Genomic DNA, 23,896 nt, shown 5'->3' on the forward strand with positions numbered 1-23,896 from the left:
TCAAAAGTAAATGCAATTACTAAAATATACATTAGTATCAAAAATAAATGCTATAAATCACTTCAACTCCTTATATTAAGCAAACCAGACAGCATGGTTTTCTTGTTAAAAAATGTCTGGATAGCGAGGGGCACCCTCCAACAGTGACATAATTTACAAACAACGCATGTGTTGATCGAGTCTGCTAGATCAGAGGCAGAAGGGATGACCACGTGTTCTCTTGATATGTGTGTGAATTGGGCCATTTTCCTGTTCTGCTAAGCATTCCAAATGTAGCGGCTTCTTTTGGGTGTCAGGGAAAATGTATGAGAGTAAAAAGTACATATTTTCTTAGGAATGTAGTGGAGTAAAAGTTGTCAAATAGAAATAGTGAAGTACAGATACCCCCCAAAAACGACTCACTGTACCTGTCTTTGTCAGGACTAGCCTGTGTCAGCTGATCTGTCAAGCCGTTACTGTTCCTCACATCCAGCGTTGGGGTAAGCTTCTGCCTCCTGGTTCTGAAACATGTACTGGAACACATGATTCATGGGGGGGATTAGATACTACTAAAGATAACACTGACCAGTACTATAAACCAACTGCAGAGAGGCTACATGCACAGCACACACTGATTCATACTCCCAAGAAGTGAGGTCAAATGTTGACAAGTTGGTTTTACCATTAACTGCCTTTGTCTGTCTAAAGCCAGTCATTTATGGCTGACACAGTAATGGTCGTCACTAGTTACCACAGACAAAGTCAAACCCAGCCGATTTCTACAATTTATCTTCTTAAAATCTGATTTGAAACCTAATCTTAACTCTAACCTAAACCACACTTCTAACCTTATATTAAGACAGAATTTTACGATATATACCATTTCAACTTTGTGGCTGTGGCAACTAGTGGAAAATCACAGTAACTCATAACTTGTGTTGATTTCACTGAATATATATATAACTAGACTTCAAGATATAATATCTGGGCAGAGCTAATTCAAACACATATTCTACTCACTGATTTTAGGTTGGACTCCATATCATTAAAGTTCCACTCACTCAAGGGCAGGTTGAAAGTGAATGGCTGTAAAGACAGAACAGCGTCATATCAGTATGAACTCTTATCTAGTGAAGAGAAACTTCACATGGGAGCTATTATGCCTGTTTCTGCAGTAACGTGGTTTCCCCCGTGCTTCCGGGGGACAGGTTTTAAACACACTGTCTGCCAAGCTTCGGAGTGTCCTACTCACATCTATGACAGCAGCGGTGGGCTCCACGCTTTGCTGGTGGGTCCTCAGGAGAAGCTGCAAGTCCTCTAGACTCATGTCCACATTCTCTACAGCATCAGGTACTTCTGGTCTACAACACACACAGCATATTACACTACTTGGGCTTCACTTGAAAACAATACATTAATATGTAATAAAATAAAACAATTTAGAGCTGTTTATCTGTGTGTGTCTGGGGGGGGGTGTACCTTTCCAGAGCAGGTCTCTTGCTCCTCCTCTCTGCTCCAGACCCTCTGCCCTCCAGGACGGACTGTACCATGGCAACATGGAGGACAGGGGGTTCAGAACACACCTCGCAGGAGCCCAGTGGAACACCATCCCCCCGGCCTCGCACCCCTGGGCTCACTGGTTCCTCTTTGATAAGCATCATACACTTATCCCTGTGTGGGGACAGAAACACAGCATTCTTATTGGTTTATATCAGCCCTGCTGAATAAGGCTAGATACTGGATTGTTTTACTTTGGAAATCACTACAGGATAAAAGGTGACTTTGACCTTTGATCCTCACCTTGTCTCCTCTGTTTGCATTTGAATGGCCATGTTGGTGGGTTGTGACATTTCTGTAACGTCTGATATGATTGGTCCTCCTGTCATTGCACTATTGGAGCAAGAGGCAGTTTCTGTAGATGGCTGTAGAGAAGGAGCAGTAAGAGAGTTTGATTAAAGGTTTGTGAAGCTCACAGCCTCACAGTCACTGTGCAGTTCAAAATATAAAGGGCTTTATTTTATGATAATCATAATGACCCAATGCTAAATGGAAACCATAAATGCAGTACAACTAGCAAAAAGGTACAGAATGGGTTCTCACCGACTGGATATAGAAGGGCTCATGCAGGGACTCCATTTGGTGGCTATGGCTGAACTTAGAGGCTGGAGGTGTGGTGGAGCCAACATCCAACATGAGGGGACTGGGTGGGCCATGCATCACCATGAGGGGGAATATTGAGAAAACAATGCGAGTCAATGGAAATACTCTTGTGCAATGACATGCCATGGAACTGACAGAGCCATAGAGAGCAGTGTCTGCTCGTCTTTACTGGATGAGAGCCAAGGATAAGGGGAAGTAACTGCAAGGGTGATTAAGAAAGCAGTGGTAGTTGAGAAACTAGCTTGGCTTGAGTAGAACACGTAGACCTTAAAACACTGAATAACCCACTTGCTTTTCAAACACTGAGAAAAGTTAATAATGTATGTTAGTAATTACACTATGTAATTGACTTTTGTGATATATTCTTTCATTTATCTTATACCAGCCACTACTGTTTCTATTTTGCCAAGGCTGTGTACACAATCTCTATCAGTTTAATTTACTGCAACCAATACTTAGCACAAACAGCAGGGAACAATGACAACATGAATTGTATTGTAGAACACAGCTATGCCACAGTGATGAATGTGAACAATGTCCAGTTAATGTAGTCAGTTGTGATTGTAAATATTTAGGTGTTATGGACATTACAGTTGTAATTCAGTCGTACAACTGAATGCATTCAACTGAAATGTGTCTTCCACATTTAACCAAATGCCTCTGAATCAGAGAAGAGCTGCCATAATCGAATTCCACGTCTTCTAATGGGTTAACTGCCTTGCTCAGGGGCAGAATGACAGATTTTTACCTTGTCAGCTCTGGGATTTGATCCAGCAACCTTTTGGTTACTGGCCCAATGCTCTAACCACTAGGCTACCTGCGAACATATGAGCGTTGTATGTGACTGTGCCTTGTCCTTCGACCGATTTGTTCACACGGGTCACACAAGCTGACAGTGCATTTCTCTTAGAGGATAGAGGGTCATGCGCCCTGGTTAAGTGGGGTGGTGTGGGTGTGAGAGGATGGGAGGGGGAGTGAGTGATTGTGTGTGTGTGTGTGTGTGTGTGTGAGGGGCTTAGAGCTCAGTAGGTCTGATTCAGCATTCAGCTCCATTCATCTCAACTGTGATTGTGCAGCGCGTCAGCTGACCACATCCAGCTGAGTTGGCCGTTCCCACTGCAGTGTTTGTGTTACTATTGTCGATTTGTTAGTATAGTGTGTTAATGAGTGTATGTACATACAGGTGTGTTTGTGTGTGTGTTTTTGAGTGCATGTATTGTTAATCTTAGCCTTTGTGTGTGTACGTGTGTACACTACAAAGAGAAGCAGTATACTCACAGCTTTCTCTTCATTCCTACAGTGCTGGGTGCGTTTGATTGCATCTGGCTGAATAGGAACTGAATCAGCTATAAAGGAGCAAAAAACAGAATGATGCAGCACAAAGTCTCTCTAGACAGACGGATTTCCTCTTACAATGTACCGCTGTCTGGGTTTCTGAGACTAGCACCAAAGTAACACACTGACTCCTCCCCTGTCGCTCACACACACACACACACACACAATTGTCATGTTTGTTCAGAGGTTCTCACCTTGTTCATGACTTTCTGCTGCTGGGTGTGGTTCTGTCTCAGTGAGACCACCTCTCTCCACAGCACCTCATTCTGCCTGGAGGAGTAAGACAGACCACTGTGACATTCACCACTTCATTATCAACCCCCTCACTCACCACCCCGCATGTGTGTGATCTATGTGTGATTAAATGGTGTGACTAGGCAATGCTCTGATTTCAGCCTGTTCACCCTGATGTGTCATATCTGAGCGCTCAGCCAAATGTCATCCACCTATTCCAGATCAGACAGAGACATGTGACAAGATCACCTGTACTGCTACCTGATGCATGCACCTGACCAGCACACCGGACACTACTATAGGGTGCAACGGTCAGGTGAGCGGCTGAATGTTCTCTTCAACCAATGTAGACAATAGACCAAACCATTGGAACATACAATGCGGCCAGGGACAATGCATGGACTACTGAGGATGGACTATGAGTTGCTTTGACTCTGTTGCATATGGCTTAGTATGATTAGTAATATGTTTTGTCCCAGTTCAGTGCCTCAAACTAAATTTCATTAAACCAGCTACAGTACTGTATTGATTTAGCATGTGTCATACATTGTGGATATAGTTATGATTGATGCGTTGTATCAGCACACTGTTCTTCCTACTTACTGTTTCATGTCTTGCATCTGACACTCCATGTTCTCTTGTTGACTGCGCAGCACCTGCACCTCATACAGCAGCTTACTCAAGTCCTCCTGTCGTACTTTAGTCTCTTCACTCTTCACGATGGAGACCTAAACACACACACAGAGGTCTTACGATGTGTGTGTGTGTGTGTGTGTGTGTTTTATTTCCTAGGTTTCTGTCTCACCTTCCTCTTGATGTGCTCCAGCAGGTGTTCGTGGCCTTGCAGGAAGTAGAGGTGCTGGAACTCTGTGTCGTCTCGCTCTGGCTTCACCAGGCCACTCTGCTCTATGTTCACCACCTTCCTGAAGCCATCTGCACACCAGTCCACAGTTAGCGGCACACAACACACACACGTCCAGAGGCACAAACACTCAAATGAATGCCTATCCTACAGTACCTACACAATACACAAGTAATTCCTACACTATTCACTTCTAAATACTGCTAAATATCCGAGAGGGTCTTTATTCTTTAGTGATGAGGAGAAGTACTCACACATGTTGAGCTGACGGACAAAGCTGGCCATGTTGTTATGTTTGAAGTATTTTGGCAGCACCTCCTTGGCAAACCTTCCCTGGTCAAAAACATGGAAGCTGGTTCCAGTCTGAGGGACAGAACCAAAATAGGAGTTTGTGTTTAAGTTCTATGGACCACTGATTGGCCATTGACTACCTCAATTCAACATTCAGAACCAGTTTCCCAGACACAGATCGATGCTTTTTAGTCCAGGACGTTAGTGTCAAAACCATATAAGGCTCAGTCCTATAAATCATGTCAAGGTTGATCAAATAGGAAGTCTTATTTGCTTTACAACAAGAAGTCCATATTAAAATCTTTTCTTTGCATTTCCTAGTTCTTTTTGAAAAGACTATCTGGAGTCGAGCAGACAGGGGAATCTTAGCCACCTCCCTTTTCAATTTCTTAGAATTTAAGCATGCTGAAATGAATGTTGAGGGAAAAACATTTATCAGTAAGCTGTACACAACCTATTTCACAGTAAATCAATGACAAGATTATGCACTTTTGTCACTTAGTCCAGTAGCACAGAGGTAATCAACCTGGGGTCAGCGAAAATATTTTTAGAAAATTCCCCCCCAATGTCTTTATGAATATTGCTAGCAACAACAGAATGAATATATTTTCAGTAGAAAAGAGCAGCATGTCTTCATTCTAATGATGACAACTTTATTTCTTGACTTGGATATAAAACAAAATGCCAACCTATGGCCAATCTTTGTTTAACAAGCGAAACAGCTGCTATAAGTGAAAATGTGTTACCTTTCTAGCTCAGTGTTGGGGAGTAGCCTAGTGAACTACATTTAGTTCAACTACTTGGTGGTAGTTGAACTAAATTCAAATCTTGGTAGTGTTTTAGACATAACTTTTTTGCCATGTAGGGGTGAAGAGATCCTGCGTTCACGTGCTCAACTTTGTTTCATTCTGTGCTTTTCGGTCACTGTGCAAGAAAAAGGTTGAAGAGCCCTGCAGTGTCACATTATTTTAGTGTTAAAATAGGTTGGCCAAATTATTTCAATTTTTTTTGTTGTAATTGTTAATATATCTGTCCCAATACGAGTCCAGCACACAAAACCAGCTAATGATCATGATGAAATCATTCTTAATTTTCTCAAAGATATAGCTACTCACTGACATTTTGAGGACTCTGTAAACGAGATTGTGGAGTCTTCGGCATAACAGTATCAGGTATAAAAATAAAGATGTCGAGGGGTGCTTAGTGTATGGTCTCACCACTCCTTCATAGACACAATGCTGACATACCAGTCATTATTTTTATTACATTTTCCATACTTTTATAAAGGGAACAAGACAAAGGCATTTTCTAATTTCACTGATGAATTGCAAGGCAGGCAAGTACATGTAGAGTTAACCAAAGGTTTAAACAGATATCTTGTTTTGTTAACCCGGGTATAAATGGTCACCAATTGATTTGATGTTCAAACATAGAACTATCCTTGAGTAATAGACAAGTAGAATCTTCACTAAAATAGACTTCTCGATCTTGTCATTTCTATCAAACACATGATATATATTCCACTGTATGAAAGACCGCTGACTCTCTTTAACCAACCAGAAGTGTAAGTCCTTCAGGTACTCACAGCACTCCAGCAGATGAGATGGTTGGTGTCCGGGTCCTCGACCAGGGTCCACAGTTTGGTTAGGAAGGCAGGCACATTACTGGCATAACCCCCATCTACACCAATAGAGCCAGGAGATTCCTGCATGGCTGTGCTTCAGTTGGATGAACAAACTGTTATTAAGAATGTGTATGAGAGAGTGTGTACGTGCACAGGTCCTACTCCATTTCTGAGCTGCTTTGCTGCTGACTCTCTCTGGACTACTCATTCGGCCATATCAGGGCCTGTCACCCCTACAGGCCAGCGTCAGCACAAACCTGCCCCTGCAGCGTCACCATAGCCCTCCAACACAAAAGACCCCACTGGAGAACAATACAGGCCATCACAAAGCCTCAAATAATACCACACTGTCATGCCAAACAATAGGAGCACCAGCACAGGAGCGCTGGTGAGTACGTGTGTGTGTCCAGATATAAACACTCCCATAAGAACAACTTTTCAGGACCAGTTCCAAGAGGAGAGTCGTTGTCTCAAAGACCGCACATTCATCACAATTCATAAAGGCCATGATTACACCAACCTACACTCACAGACTCATCTACACTCAGACTTATCATAGCTCAAGGACAAACACAAATATCATATAACCCTTAGAAAGAGTACATTGTACAGTATGTGGTTTGTAAGATTGTTGTATCAACAACCACTGGTTTTGTGTCACAATTTTTCGAGAAATTTGTTTGCAAGGTTGTTTGTGTCATTGAAAAATCTGATCAAATAAATTTCAAATCCTGGTCAGAAATAAATTAGTTCCTATTTGTGACCATGCCATTTGAATTCTTGTTTGCATCCCTGGAGAATGCGAATTGTATGTATCTTGATCTGTGGTTAGTCACATGACAAATACACTGAACAAAAATATAAATCCAACATGTGAAGTGTTGGTCCCATGCTTCAAGAACTGAAATAAAAGATCCCAGAAAGCTTATTTCTCTCAAATGTTGTGCACAAATTTGTTAACATCCCTATTGGTGATAATTTCATCCACCTGATAGATGTGTCATATCAAGAAGCTGATTAAACAGCATAATCATTACACAGGTGCACCTTGTGCTGGTGACAATAGTCCACTCTAAAATGGGAAGTTGTGTCCCACAACACAATGCCACAGATGTCTCATGTTTTGAGGGAGCGTGCAATTGGCAGGAATGTCCACCGGAGCTTTTGCCAGAGAATTTTATGTTCCTTGTTCTACCATTAGCCGCCTCCAACTTCATTTTAGAGAAATTGGCAGTACATCCAACCAGCATCACAACCGCAGACCACATGTAACCAGACCAGCCCAGGACTTCCACATTTGGCTTCTTCACCTGCCAGATCGTCGGAGACCAGCCACCTGGACAGCTGATGAAACCGTGGATTTGCACAACCAAATAATTTCTGTACAAACTGTCTCAGGAAAGCTCATCTGCACACTCGTCATCCTCACCAGGGTCTTGACCTGACTGCAGTTCGGCATCATAACCAACTTCAGTGGGCAAATGCTCACCTTCAATGAATCACGGTATGGCATCGTGTGGTCGAGTGGTTTGCTGATGTCAACGTTGTGAACAGAGCCCCATGGTGGCAATGGGTTTATGCTATGGGCAGGCATAAGCTACAGACAATGAACACAATTGCATTTTATCGATGACAATTTCAAAGCACAGAGATACCATGACGAGATCCTTATCCTGATCCCGCAATAACCATGTTTCAGCATGATAATGCACAATCCCATGTCGCAAGGATCTATACAGAATTCCTGGAAGTTGATAATGTCCAAGTTCTTCGATGGCCTGCATACTCACCAGACATGTAATCTATTGAGCATGTTTGGGATGCTCTGGATTGACATGTACGACAGCGCGTTCCAGTTCCGATTACCTTATATGAACTGGAACTATCACGTCTACTCCCACTCCTCCCCTCCAGCATTCGACTTTGCCGGTACACTAACCACCGGTCCTGGGATTCATCATTACGCACACCTGGCATCAATCATTACACACACCTGCACGTCATCATGATACTCACCTGGACTCCATCACCTTCCTGATTACCTCCCCTATATCTGTCACTTCCTTTGGTTTTTTCCTCAGTCACTATTGTTCCTTCGTTTATGCATAGATGCTACTGTTATGGTGTCTCGTTTGTTGTATTATTAAATGTTTCACCTGCTTCTCGACTCTCAGTGTCTTTGTTACAGTAACTCAGTAAAATCTTTGAAATTGTTTAATTGATATTTTTGTTCATTGTAGTTAAGTTTCTTAGGTAAACCATTTTTTAAACATAAAAACAAATTATGAAATACAAATTAAATCAAGCCTATAATTGGGAAAACATGTGACATGATTAAACAAAACTGAAGGCAATTACAAAAAGAAACACCAAAGTGCAAAACATCAAATCAAATTATTTTGGTCCATACACATATACATGAATGCAAAACAGTAACATGAAAATGTTTGACCTATATTTAAGGCTGGCATATAGGCTACCTTTCAAACTAGCAGCAACCTTTGTACAACACTTGCCCACAATGAGCCCTTCAATAATCACTCACCCAGCACTCTTTTTCCATCTCAAATAAGGGCAGTGGTTAAAGTACTTAAGTAAAAATACTTTCAAGTACTACTAAGTAGTTTGCTTTGGTATCTGTACCATACTATTTATATTTTGGACAACTTTTACTTACTAGATTCCTAAAGAAAATAATGTACTTTCTACTCCTTACATTTTCCCTGACACCCAAAAGTACATTTTGAATGCTTAGCAGAACAGGTGTGCCCCTGACTATTCGTTAAAAAAAATTTAAACGATACCATTGTGCTGTCTGGTTTGCCTAATATAATGAATTTGAGATGATTTATACTTTTACTTTTGATACTTAAACATATTTTTGAAATTACATTTACTTTTCATACTTAAGTATATTTCAAACCCAATACTTTTAGACTTTTACTCAAGTAGTATTTTACTGGGTGACTTTCACTTTCACTTGAGTCATTTTCTATTAAGGTATCTTTCCTTTAACTCAAGTATGACAATTGGGTACTTTTCCCACCACTACATAACGGAAATGTAACTTTGTTCTGGCCTACAATGTTAAAATAATGGACTTCTGGCGCCATCTGGTGCCAGAAAATCATATACTACGGATGGCCAGTTTATAGTCACTGCACAGAGAACACTGTAATAACAAGGTGTCTCATATCCTCTTTCATTTGAATATGAGCTTCACGATGTCTTCCAGGTGGACCAACAGGATGTCTCCAACAGCTAGCCAGGTTCAGAGGCTTCATGCAGCCAGGCCAAAAATGCCCTCTCTGCCCTGGAAGCATAAAACATCAGCAGCGCTGGTCCATTAGAGAAACATACAGCACTGCTAGCTAATTTAAGCAACCTGTCAAAGATACAGTAAGTTTAATATCTCAAACAAGCATTTATCTTAAGATTTCTGAAAATCTGAGAATAGTTGAGATAGCCCTTCTCATCCTGATACTTTCTTTCTCCAAGATAAGACATTTAGGCTGAGAGAGACTACAAAGCTGCAACAAATTGTAATTCTGTCTAAATGTGAAGCAGGAAATCACTTGCATTTGCATTTAGATGCATTTTACCCCGCATGTGCCTGGGAGAGATATGGCTGTAATACCTGTACCCGGATCCACCAGTGTCCACTGTGCATTGTTTGGGAGATAATGCTCCCTTACCTGCTTCAACAAAGGCCCATGCTGGGAAGTTAGTGCCCCCGAATCGCCAAATTGATAGTGGACTGTGTTTAGGGCCTGGGCAAAGTGTTCATCAGCTTTGGGGCAAGAGCTTATGATGTTCCTTTATTTGCACCGCCAATCTACCTTCACCAAATGGACATACCATGTTGGTCAGTATTTATTATGCACCCAGTGCTCGTTTGGATTATGCCATTCTGCCTTGCTGTCACATATCCATTAGTTTGGGTAGTGTGTGTGTTTAATGAGGGTGGTTAGAAGTTCTGAACTATAATGATTTCAGTTGAAGGGAAAATGACCACGGCTAAGTCCTGACAATGTTTGAGATTACTGCCTGTTTGAGGAATGTGTTTCAAGCATAATTTAAATTTTAGAGACCAGAATAAGGCGAGGGGTGTGTGGCGAAGATGCGCTATAGGCACATCTCTCTCCACTATTGGTTGTTGACATTTTGATAATTCATTAAATATAATAGCCTATACATTCATACTATTCTCCAAGTGGAAATGTTGTTTGGAGAGCTCACAAGCTGCGCAACACTTCTGATAAATAACTTTTGGTTAATTTAATTGTATTTACCAGTTTACTGTCAATTTCTTAGTTGTCTTTGTTTGGAGAGCATGTGTCCGGTTTTTCCGTCATGTTTAATGTTGTGTGAAGGCTGTACTTTAGCATGCATAGATATACCTGCCCTGTGCATCAAAAATATGTGTGGCCAAATGTATATAAGTGCCCATTTGGGGATGTTGTATTTAGTGAAGTTTTGGGTAACACAAGGGAAGGCTGAGCCTGGTAGACCCCACCTGCGATTTATTGGTTAAGACAGGTTTTGCCTGATGAGAGGATTTTTTCTTTTAAATGCTGACATTTTTAAGTCAAAAATGTGTATATATATATTCAGTGGAGGCTGCTGAGGGGAGAATGGCTCATAGTAAAGGCTGAAACGGAGCAAATGGAATGGCATTAAACACATGGCAACCATGTGTTTGATGTATTTGATACCATTCCACCTATTCTGCTCCAGCCACTACCATGAGCCCATCCTCCCCAAATAAGGTGTCAACAACCTCCTGTGCAGTGGTGATTTTAGAATGTAAATCTTGGTGGGGTAAACTCCCCCCAAAAATGTGGGATGCCAGCAAAGCCACTACACAACACTAAACAATACATGAATTTGACTATAACAGTGACAAACGGTGCCCACAAACTGTAAGGGCCTACATAAATCAAATCAAAGTTTATTTGTCACGTGCTGCGAATACAACAGGTGTAGACCTTACAGTGAAATGCTTACTTACAGTCTCTAACCAACAGTGCAAAAAGGTATAAGGTGAACAATAGGTAAGTAAAGAAATAAAAACAACAGTAAAAAGACAGTGAAAACGAAAACAGCTCATTCAGCCTCATTTACTGCCTTTTAAGAAAACATAGCTGATATGGCTGACTTGCTAAAACAAATGTGGTTTCTACTGACAATTGAGATGTACAAACTATGGCATAAGGGGACAACGAGTGGATAAGAGCCAATCTGTAATTTCGATTAAGACATGAGCGAGCTAGGACGGATGTAGACAATATAACTATTTGTTCAGCTCTTTTGAAATGTACAGCAACAAAATTCAGAACATGGATCGTTCTTACAGTATTCTCCCTACACAGCAAGTCAGAACTGTAGGATAAATAAAAGGGGCATATAAGCAGACAATGAAAGCTCTTACAATATTCAATGATGACGTTTCTCTAAAACAGGCTATAGGCTACATGTGCACCACCAAGTCAGAACAGTAGGCAAAATTATGAGGGGAAAAGGGACCACATTATTAGGGTGAGGGCGACACATGGGCTACTAACAGCTTACTACACAACATACACTTAGTATTACTTTCTTAGCTACAGTATACATATCTCCCTGGAATATTACATAATTTATGCAGCAGAATACAATACATTTATGGACTCACCTTGTTGTCACAAATATTGTCATCAAACTTTTATCATCAAAGTCTGGCATTCTCTGGATTTATGGTGCTTTCAAGACAATTGGGAACTCCAAAAAAGGTTGAATCATGATGACGTCAGTGATCTTCAGGTCGTAGCCTTAGAAAGAGGCCCAAATTCCCGACTTACAATTCCGAGTTGGATGACCTTTCAAAACCTATTTTCCCAGTCGGAGCTCGTTTTTTCCTGAGTTCCCAGTTGTCTTGAACTCAACTGATGTCAGAGTCCCCTTATGCCATAGTTTGTATATCTCAATCTTAAACAAACCACATTTGTTTAAGCAAGTCAGCCATATTAGCTATGTTTTTTTTAAGGCAGTAAATGAGGCTGAATTAACTGTTTCGCTGCCAGACAAGGCTCCGCTGATAACCAGGTGTAGCAGTGGTAATGTTTTGGGACTGCTGTTGGGACAGCTTTATGTAGGCCCTAAAAGTTTGTGGGCACCATTTGTCACAGTTATAGTGCAGTTAATGTATTGTTTAGTGTTGTGTTGTGTAGTGTAGTGGCTTTGCTGGCATGCATCCCCCCAAAATCGAACAAGATTGACATGCTAAAATCGCCACTGGTCTCAAGTCAGAATTAGACGTTCATTCATGTTTCTCAAAAAATCGAATCTCTAAGTCGTTCCAAAGTAATATTTCAAAGTGTTTAAGGTTAAGTTTAGGCATTTACTCAGAATTCTCAAGGTTATGCATTCACTCTGAATAGTTAAGGTAAGGGTTAAGGTTTGGGATAGGCTGAAAACAAAAATATTAAAAACGACTTTCTATCGCTGGATTTGAACACGGAACCAGAGGTTACGCCCATCCGCCATCCCTGTCCACAATGCCCTAGCAAAACCGAAACCTACTTGAAGGTAATAGCTCTCACTGATGCCCCTAGTGGCCAGTTTCCACGCCATCTCCTGACGTCCTCAGATATGGATGAATGTCGAATATTGACTTGTATCACGGGTCACCTGCCTGGTAAAATTACTGACGAAAAAAATACTTAGCTAACCAGCTAAGTTAGCAAACGTTAGGTAAGTAGTTAATTAGCTAGCTAACTAACTGCTGGAGTGTTTTACTAGCTAGCTTGCTAGCTAACATGATCTAAAATTGTCAATGACTGAGATAATATGTAATTATGATAGCTATGTCTATTTAACCTGAATGGATAATTAGTAATGTTAGCTAGCTTTTTACTCACCGGTTTTGGTCAGCCACAGTACCTTGCCCATTTGTCTGTTGAAAAGTAATACCCATTTGTCCGTTGGACAGTAACTCCTCTCAGCGCTGGCTCCACTGTCTGGTAGACTTGCTGCAACAGTCCTCATTCACGAGCTTGCCGGATCAATTTGATCTTCTGGATTTGGTGGGAGAATTAACCCACCCACTGGGTCATATCTCAATAACTCAGCATTAAAAACCCAACCTTGCACTTTTTAAAGAAAATAACCCAACTAAATGACCCAATGCCTGCAACCCAGCAGATTGGTCACCCAAACAACCCAGCATTTTTTGGGGAGTGTACAGCACAGCTTCAAAAAGCACTCAATGAGTCTCTGCATTTGAACTTTATGTTTATTGTGCTATAGCATGATAAACCGAATTCAATATAATTCCAGTGTAAGAAAAAAAATGTTCAACTGCCCCCTTCATCACTTTATCCCAGCTCCGGGTCTGGAAATACCTATGCAGAGTAAAAAATGCATTGCCTTGATGTTTATTCTCTTGGCCTAGTCATGTATATCATGGGCATGCTAGAACTGAAGGGCTATAATAGATGTTGTACCTACAGTTTGTTGACAGAACAGTAGAATCCAGCAGAGAAGGTCCAGTATAAATCTAACTATAATGAATGAGGCCAATGCATTAACATGCGTTCCGATGTCTTATTTTTTCCCAGGTGGAGGATTTGTTTGGATTTCTCTTATCTCATTACTCCCTAAACACACACAGTAAGTACTTCTTTACACCAGGGGAAGGTTGAAGGTCACACCATGGTCAAGTCTAGTGGGGGCATTACAGGATGTTTGATAAGCTGACTTGCAAAGCCAAATCCTGTTTGCTCTGTACAGTTTGGATTTACACCTGTCATGTTTCTGTTATATTACACTGTTATATCAGACATATCTGTTCCACCTAATTGGATCCAATGATATGCATCTTTCTGTGATGTTCCCTAAATCTATGGCAGGCAGTCTCACTTACCATGGGTTATGCAATCCTGGACTTGTCAGCCGCCAGGAAAGATTAAAATAAGATGAAGCACTTAAAACACTCATCTGTGGTCACCAGTGCAGCCTCAGGGTCATGATCTAGTAATTAATCAAGTTAAAAGCCTCATGTAAGCTGCTAACATGGTGTCCCCCAGCAACACTACCCAGTGAAGTGCATCACCATTTACACAGCATTATGCCCATGCTATAATCAAGGGAGACACTCAAGTTTTTTAATCCAATATCTCTTGACACATTCATGAAAATAGTAATGGCCTCTAAAACTTCAAGCTGCATACTGGACCCTATTCCAACTAAACTATTGAAAGAGCTGCTTCCTGTTCTTGGCCCTCCTATGTAGAACATAATAAATGGCTTCCTATCCACCGGATGTGTACCAAACTCACTAAAAGTGGAAGTTATAAAGCCTCTCTTGAAAAAGCCGAACCTTGACCCAGAAAAAAAAAAAAAACTATTGGCCTACAGTATATCGAATCTCCCATTCCTCTAAAAATCTAAAAAAAAAAATGAAAAAGCTGTTGCACTGCAACTCACTGCCTTCCTGAAGATAAACAATGTATACGAAATGCTTCAATCTGGTTCTAGACCCCATCTTAGCACTGAGACTGCACTCATGAAGGTGGTAAATTATATTTTAATGGTGTCAGACCAAGGTTCTGCATCTGTTCTCGTGTTCCTAGACCTTAGTGCTGCTTTTGACACCATCAATCACCACATTCTTTTGGAGAAATTGGAAAGCCAAATTGGTCTACATGGACAAGTTCTGGCCTGGTTTAGATCTTATCTGTCGGGAAAGATATCAGTTTGTCTCTGTGGATGGTTTGTCCTCTGACAAATCAACTGTAAATTTCAGTGTTCCTCAAGGTTCCGTTTTAGGACCACTATTGTTTTTACTATATATTTGACATCTTGGTGATGTAATTCGGAAACATAATGTTAACTTTCACTGCTATGCAGATGATACGCAGCTGTACATTTCAATGAAACCTGGTGAAGCCCCAAAATTGCCCTCCCTGGAAGCCTGTGTTTCAGACATAAGGAAGTGGATGGCGGCAAATTATTTACTTTTAAACTCGGGAAAAACAGAGATGCTAGTTCTAGGTCCCAAGAAACAAAGAGATCTTCAATTCAAATCAAAATCAAATCAAACTTTATTTGCCAAATGTGGGGAATACAACAAGTGTAGACTTTACCGTGAAATGCTTACTTACAGCCCTTAACCAACAGTGCAGTTCGAGAAGAAGAAAATATTTACCAAGTAGGCTAAAATAAAAAGTGATAATAAAAAGTAAGACAATAAGAGTAACAATAACGAGGCTATATACAGTGGGAACCGGTACCGAGTCAGTATGCGGGGGTACGGGCTAGTTGAGGTAATCTGTACATGTAGGTGAGGGCAAAGTGACTATTCATAGGTAACAAACAAACAGCGAGTAGCAGCAGTGTACAAAAGGGAGGGGGGGGTCAATGTAATCTGTCATCTTAATCTTGATGGTTGTACAGTCGTCTCAAATAAAACTGTGAAGGACCTCGGCATTACTCTGGACCCTGATCTCTCTTTTGACGAACATATTAAGACTATTTCAAGGACAGCTTTTTTCCATCTTCTAACATTGCAAAAATCTTAAACTTTCTGTCCAAAAATTTGGCAGAAAAATTAATCCATGCTTTTGTCACTTCTAGATTAGACTACTGCAATAATCTACTTTTCTGATACCCGGATAAAGCACTAAATAAACTTCAGTTAGTGCTAAACACGGCTGCTAGAATCTTGACTAGAACCAAAAAATGTGATCGTATTACTCCAGTACTAGCCTCTCTACAGCCCTAGCCTGTTAAGTCTAGGGCTGATTTCAAGGCTTTACTGCTAACCCACAAAGCATTACGTGGGCTTGCTCGTCCCTATCTCTCCCATTTGGTCCTGCCGTACATACCTACACGTACACTACGATCACAAGACGCAGGCCGCCTTATTGTCCCTAGAATTTATAAGCAAACAGCTGGACGCAGGGCTTTCTCCTATAGAGCTCAATTTTTTTGGATTGGTCTGCCTATCCATGTGATAGACGCAGACTCTGTCTCGATCTTTAAGTTGATTGAGTGTAGTCTGGCCCAGGGGTGTGAAGGTGAACAGAAGGCACTGGAGCAACGAACCACCCTTGCTGTCTCTGCCTGGCCAGTTCCCCTCTCTCCACCGGGATTCTCTGCTTCTAACCCTATTATGGGGTCTGAGCCACTGGCTTACTGGTGCTCTTATATCCCGTCCCTAGGAGGGGTGCGTTACTTGAGGGGGTTGAGTCACTGACGTGATCTTCCTGTCCAGGTCTGGTGCTCCCCTCGGGTTCGTGCCGAGGGGAGATCTTCGTGGGCTATACTCGGCCTTGTCTCAGGGTAGTAAGTTGGTGGTTGAAGATATCCTTCCACTGGCGTGGGGGCTGTGCTTTGGCGTTATATCCTGCCTGGTTGGCCCTGTCCGGGGGTATCGTCGGACGGGACCACAGTGTCTCCCGACCCCTCCTGTGTCAGCCTCCAGTATTTATACAGCAATAGTTTATGTGTTGGGAGGCTAGGGTCAGTCTGTTATATCTGGAGTATTTCTCCTGTCTTGTCTGGTGTCCTGTGTGAATTTAAGTATGTTCCCTCTAATTTTCTCTCTCTTTCTCTCTCTCTCTCTCTTTCTTCCTTTCTCTCTTCTCTCGGATGACCTGAGCCCTAGGACCATGCCTCAGGACTACCTGGCCTGATGACTCCTTGCTGTCCCTAGTCCACCTAATCGTGCTGCTGCTCCAGTTTCAACTTTTCTGCCTGCGGCTATTGAACCCTGACCCGTTCACTGGACGTGCTACCTTATCCCGGACCTGCTGTTTTCGACTCTCTCTCTCTATCGCACCTGCTGTCTCTAACTCTGAATGATCGGCTATGAAAAGCCAACTGACATTTACTCCTGAGGTGCTGACCTGTTGCACCCTCTACAACCACTGTGATTATTATTATTTGACCATGCTGGTCATCTATGAATGTTTGAACATCTTGGCCATGTACTGTTATAATCTCCACACGGCACAGGCAGAAGAGGACTGGCCACCCCTCAGAGCCTGGTACCTCTCTAGGTTTCTTCTTAGGTTCATGCCTTTCTAGGGAGTTTTTCCTAGCCACCATGCTTCTACATCTGCATTGCTTGCTGTTTGGGGATTTAGGCTGGGTTTCTGTATAGCACTTTGTGACATCGGCTGATGTAAAAAGGGCTTTATAAATACATTTTGATTGATTGTTTGTTTGATTGATTGATTGATTGATTAAAAATTTGCCTCCAAGCTTTCATGGTCAGATTTTTCCCAATAGACTACTTTGAAGCAAGGTAAAGACATGCCTCATAATATGAAATAAAACATTCAGATTTCAAAAAATTAAGTATGTTTTCAAAATGCATACTGCCTCCAGCTCACATTATAAAGTGGTGGGTGAAGTGCTGATAGCCTTTTGACTGCACTTAAATGGTGAATGGGAGAAGCGCTTCAATTACCAGTTGAGAAATAAAAATTGTAGCAAATTTTAATTGTGCCCCAAAACTGTTTTTAACATGATTTAGAATTGTTGTGGGCTTATAAAAGCCCATGTTTTACTCCAGCAGCAACCAGCTGAGGAGCTGCAGGAGAAATCCCACTCAAAATAGGCTCTGTATGCTGTGCGCGTGTGAAAGTTGTGTTGGATAAATAAGATACACTATATATACAGAAATATGTGGACAGCCCTTCAAATGAGTGGATTTTGCTATTTCAGCCACACCTGTTGCTGATAGGTGTATCAAATCGAGCACAAAGCCATGCAATCTCCATAGACAAACATTGGCAGTAGAATGACCTCAGTGACTTTCAACATGGCACCGTCATAGGAAGCCACCTTTCCAACAAATCAGTTCGTCAAATTTCTGCCCTGCTAGAGCGCCCCCAGTCAACTGTAAGTGCTGTTATTGTGAAATGGAAACATCTAGGAGCAACAACGGCTCAGCCGCAAAGTGGTAGGCCTGCTGAGTGTGGGACCGCTTAGTGCTGAAGCGCGTAGCTCGTATAAATTGTCTGTCTTCGGTTGCAACACTCACTACAGAGTTCCAAACTGCCTCTGTAAGCAACGTCAGCACAAGAAATGGGTTTCCATGACCAATCAACCGCACACAAGCCTAAGATCACCATGTGCAATGCCAAGCGTCGGCTGGAGTGGTGTAAAGCTCGTCCCCATTGAACTCTGGAGCAGTGTAAATGTGTTTTCTGGAATGATGAATCACGCTTCACCATCTGGCAGTCCGACAGACGAATCTGGGTTTGGCGGATGCCAGGAGAACACTACCTGCCCAAATTCATAGTGCCAACTGTAATGTTTGGTGGAGGATAAATAATGGTCTAGGGCTGTTTTTCATGTTTCGGGCTAGGCCCCTTAGTTCCAGTGAAGGCAAATCTTAACGCTACAGCATACAATGACATTCCAATTTTGTGGCAACAGTTTGGAGAAGGCCCTTTCCCTTTTCAGGATGACAATGCCCCCGTGAACAAATCGAGGTCCATACAGAAGTGGTTTGTCGAGATCGGTATGGAAGAACTTGACTGGCCTGCACAAGGCCCTGACCTCAACCCCATTGAACACCATTTGTTCTGAATTGGAACGTATACTGCAAGCCCGGTCCATCTAGTAGAAAGCCTTCCCTGGCCTCCCGGGTGGCGCAGTGGTTAAGGGCGCTGTGCCACCAGAGACTCTGGGTTTGCGCCCAGGCTCTGTCGCAACCGGCCGTGACTGGGAGGTCCGTGGGGCGACGCACAATTGGCCAAGCGTCATCGGGGTTAGGGAGGGTTTGGCCGGTAGGGATATCCTTGTCTCATTACGCACCAGCGACTCCTGTGGCGGGCCGGGCACAGTGCGCGCTAACAAAGGTCGCCAGGTGCACGGTGTTTCCTCTGACACATTGGTGTGACTGGCTTCCGGGTTGGATGTGCGCTGTGTTAAGAAGCAGTGCGGCTTGTTTGGGTTGTGTATCGGAGGACGCAAGACTTTCGACCTTTGTCTCTCCTGAGCCCGTACGGGAGTTGTAGCGATGAGACAAGATAGTAGCTACTAACAATTGGACACCATGAAAAAGGGGGTAAAAAAAAGTAAAAAGAAAAAAAAAAGAAAGCCTTCCCAGAAGAGTGGAGGATGTTGTAGCAGCAAATGGGGGATGAACTCCATGATTTTGGAATGAGATGTTCGATGAGCAGGTGTCCACATACTTTTGGTCCTGTATTGTGCATGATGACTAATGAACATACACACAGGCCAATTTTATTCCACTAAATTATGCAAATTACCCTATAAGCATGACAGTCAAATGTATTTACATCCACTGGTACAGTATTTCCATCAATTAATAAAAAGCATTATTTTGCAATGAGACTTTTTTCTCTAGGTCATTATGACCGGCAACAGTTTTATCGGTTTTTCATTTTTGTATTTGCCAAAAGCCTGCAATTGCCTCCTAACAGAAACCCTGGTGTCAGTATAAGTATGTTCGAGTGTGTGGGTAGCGACCAGTCTGTGTGCATATGTTACGGATACAGTTATCCTGTGTGTGTGTGTATCCTGTGTGTGTGTTTCTTTTCTCTCCTTCTCCCCTCACAGGTGAAAATCATCACTCCCCAATCAGTCAACAATCAATCATCAATCAGAAGACACACCTCCTCCTATTTCCTACCCTATCACAGTTCCTTCCCCATGGTTTAAAAACCCCATCATTTGTTTGTTCTAGAGCGCAATCTCTAGCTCAATCTCTCTGTAAATGCCATGTCTGTAGGTCTCTGTGTTTCACTCTTGCTTTGTGTCGTAACCTCTCTTTTGTTTAAGCACCTCCATAGCACTTTGTCATCACCTGTGAGTATTGTTTTTGGTTATGGTGTTTGTTTGTTTGCTGGTGGGAAAAGGGGGAAACCAAGACAAGTCGCCCATGGGCATACACTACCCGTAGGTGAACTTTGTTAAATACACTAGTTAGAACTGGGCGGACCACCCACTGTATTTTTGGTTTGTTAGTTAGCTGTTGTTAAAGTAGGCTAGTCTAGCTTAGGGGTGTTTTGGATGCTTATTGTTTCTTTCCTTGGGTCCAGCTCAGCCCCTTTTCCTGCTCCCCCCATTACCGTGTGTTTATAAATAAACCTAGAGTTTGACGGTAGATTTCTGTTGTCGTGGTTATTTCGTGCACACTTTTACTTTGTCACAATAATAATTTGCATGAGTTATGTTACGGGTCTCATTACCATTCCCCCCCCCCTAGACTGTCGGGCCAAAAGGGATTCGTAACATAAGTGGAGCCTTGTCCGGGATCTGTCATAACTGACACCCATGCCGCTCATGTAGATTGTTGTAGTGGTATAGTTGAGCGTCATAGCTGAAGTAGCATTAGTGTTTGCTATTTTCTTTGGCACTTGTGAAGTAGTGTAAAATGACTACTTTTGATTTGAGATCCTTTTTGGATAACCCTTCGTGGGAGGTTTTTGACAAATGTCGTAGAGTTGATTTAATGACCTTGGCTGACCATTATTCAGTATCGATTCCGCAGAGTTTAGTTAAGGCGGAGGTTAAACAGCTAGTATTAAAAGTATTGTTGGAAGAGCAGGTGCTTGTGTTACCGCTGCCTGAGCCTACTACCCCTGTAGGGGATGTTGCTGCTCCTGTAAGCCCATTGTTGTCTGATAATGAGGGCGAGGCTAAAACACCATCCACATTGTCCCGTTTTGATCCACTCTCCCCACTGTCAAATGGTGATGCCAGGAGGGATGTCCGTTTAGCACAGTTCCAACTGGAGGTGGAAGAGAGCCCAAATTAGGCAAGAGACTCTCCAGTTGGAGATATGTAAAATAGAGGCAGAAAAAGAACGAGAACAACGGCATTTGGAGATGTGTAAAATTGAGGCAGACAGAGAACAAAGGCAGTTGGAGTTCAAAATGCACCAGATGGAACTGGAGGCAGAGACAGCGAGGCTAGCCTCCGGTCCTACTGTGCCTGTTCGTGAGCCGTCCTCACCTGCTGTGTCCTCAAACACATTTGACATTAGTAGGCAGATTGCCTTAGTACCTTTGTTCAGAGAGTCAGAGGTTGACTCCTATTTGCGTATAGCCGTAGCATTGAAATGGCCTGAAGAGGTATGGTGCCTATTACTTCAGTGTAAATTAACTGGTAAAGCCCAAGAGGTTTTGTCAGCGCTACCTCTGGAGGACAGTTTGAATTATGAAGTGGTCAAAGCTACTGTTCTTCGTGCCTATGAGCTTGTGCCTGAGGCATACCGACAGAGATTTAGGTCTCATAGAAAGTCTTCTAGTAAGACTTATGTGGAATTTGCTAGAGACAAGGGAAATCTGTTTGATAAATGGCATGCTGCTAGTAAGGTAACTGATTTCAACTCTCTCCGGGAGTTAATCTTGTTGGAAGAGTTTAAAAAAACGAACAGAAAGTATCCTCCCTGGCAGAAGCGTCTGTGTTGGCAGACGAGTTTGTGTTGACGCACAAGAGTGTGTTTTCGGCTCAAACTGAGAGTAGAGCCACTGAGTTTCCTACCTTTAGCCCTAGTCGGCCAGCAGTAGTATATCAAGCACGCCAGAAGAATGAGCGTCCCTGTTTCTATTGTCATAAAGTAGGACATATGATTAATGATTGCTTCCTGCTTAAACGCAAACCAGGGATGCCTCTTCGTGCCAAGCCACCAACAGGTGTTGCTCTAATTCGTACGGTTGTGAGGTCTGCAACAAAACAGGTGCCTCAGGGTAACTGTAGTTTGAAAGTCTCAGTCCCCGACCGCAGTTATGAACCATTCATTTTCGAGGGGTTTGTGTCCCTAAAGAATGACGAAGCGTCTCAACGACCGGTTAAAATCCTTAGAGATACTGGTGCGGCACAGTCGTTTATATTGTCTGATGTGTTGCCCTTATCTGACGATACATACTGTGGTTCCAGTGTGTTAGTGCAGGGTATTGAAATGGGTTTTGTCCCAGTGCCATTGCACTTTGTTTGTTTTTTTTCAATTTAAAGTTTTATTAAGTTCTTGTTTTTCAATCAACCAACAAAACACATTCCACATTCACAGATGTGACAGGCTTTAAAAAAAATAAAAAGTCAAAAAATAATAATAAAATTTGAAAAAATTAAAATACAATTAAAATGAATGATAAAGTCAAATAAAAGCATTTTTATTTTTCTTAATCTATATATTTTCCTTGGTACCTGTATATACATACATACGCACATATACATACATACATACATACGCACATATACATACACACACACATACGTACTCAAAAACTAAATTAAAATAAAAACACACACACAACAAAAAAAACATACCACTTGCAGCAGCACTATCAAGGTTCTTATCAGCTATTTCAAGCATTCGCTGAGACGATGGGCCAATAATTCGTTTTTAGGTTTTACAGTACCTTACACAAAATGTATCTGCGCATTTCCCTAGTCACCCCGTTCACTCTGTCCAGTTTGAAATATAGTTGAATAGTGGGGACCAGAGTCTATCAAACTTGGGCTGTCTCTTGTGGAGGTCATAAGTGAGCTTTTCAAGAGGAAGGAAGTCAACAATCTGGTCAATCCACATTTTAAATGTAGGAGGGGTATTAGAGGCCCACAATAGAAGAATACATTTCTTAGCAAAGTATGTAATAGTCATAAGCAAATTTTCTCTGTCAGGATCAAGAACAAAGTCCTGCTGGGCATTAAGAAGATATACATGGGGTCATATCAAACTGTACCTCTAGTATTTTCTGTGCAGCGGTATGTACAGATTGCCAGAATCTGGCAATCTCCCTACAGCTCCAAAATACATGCATATAGGTTCCACATTCAGAGGTACATCTTTTACAGTTAGGAGACATATCTGTTTTCATTCTATGGAGTCTCAAAGGAGTATAATAAAATTTGTACAAAAATGTGTAATTAGATTCTTTCATTTTTACACTGGTAGAGGAGCAGTATACCTTGTCGCAAACCTCCGCCCATAACTCATCACTAATAGACAGACCAAGGTCCTTTTCCCAGATTATTTTCAAAGGAGTAAAGGAGGAGCTTCCTTTCTCAGAAAGGAGTCTATAGATGCAAGATATTTTGCCTTTAGTGGATTGTGCTGTGACAAGAAGGGTTTCAACTTCGTTCAACTGAGTTCTAAACCTCCTGGAGGTAAATGAGGAATTTACATGTCTAATTTGAAGATATTTAAAAAAAAATGGGATCTTGGCACGTCGAATTCACTGCAGAGCTCTTGAAAGGATTTCAGTGTAGTGGTTTTCTGATGAAATAGGTCTGAAAAGGTCCTGATTCCTAGAGTATGCCAAAGATTAAAGTTGGCATCCCTCAGGGCATTTGGCAAGTCTGGGTTGCCTACTATAGGCGAGTGAGAACATATTTGGGAGGAAATGCCCAGGTATTTCTTGCAGTCCCTCCACGCTAGTAGGGTG

The 23,896-nt window shown here is 42.0% G+C and overlaps 1 protein-coding gene across 1 annotated transcript; it reads right to left on the reverse strand.

Moving 5' to 3' along the window:
* Positions 1–407: 407 nt before the first annotated feature.
* On the reverse strand, positions 408–6,771 carry LOC115134765 (heat shock factor protein 4). Its single transcript, XM_029668960.2, has 12 exons — positions 6,447–6,771; positions 4,825–4,933; positions 4,514–4,641; positions 4,312–4,436; positions 3,669–3,744; positions 3,418–3,485; positions 2,080–2,179; positions 1,780–1,901; positions 1,459–1,650; positions 1,232–1,340; positions 1,000–1,065; positions 408–512 (listed from the first exon to the last, which is right to left on the reverse strand). The coding sequence occupies exons 1-12, from the start codon at positions 6,570–6,572 to the stop codon at positions 453–455; spliced, it is 1,281 nt and encodes a 426-aa protein (XP_029524820.1). The 5' UTR covers positions 6,573–6,771; the 3' UTR covers positions 408–452.
* Between the last annotated feature and the right edge of the window lie 17,125 nt (positions 6,772–23,896).

The sequence above is a fragment of the Oncorhynchus nerka genome, linkage group LG9a (genome assembly GCF_034236695.1).
Source record: "Oncorhynchus nerka isolate Pitt River linkage group LG9a, Oner_Uvic_2.0, whole genome shotgun sequence".
NCBI lineage: Eukaryota > Metazoa > Chordata > Actinopteri > Salmoniformes > Salmonidae > Oncorhynchus > Oncorhynchus nerka.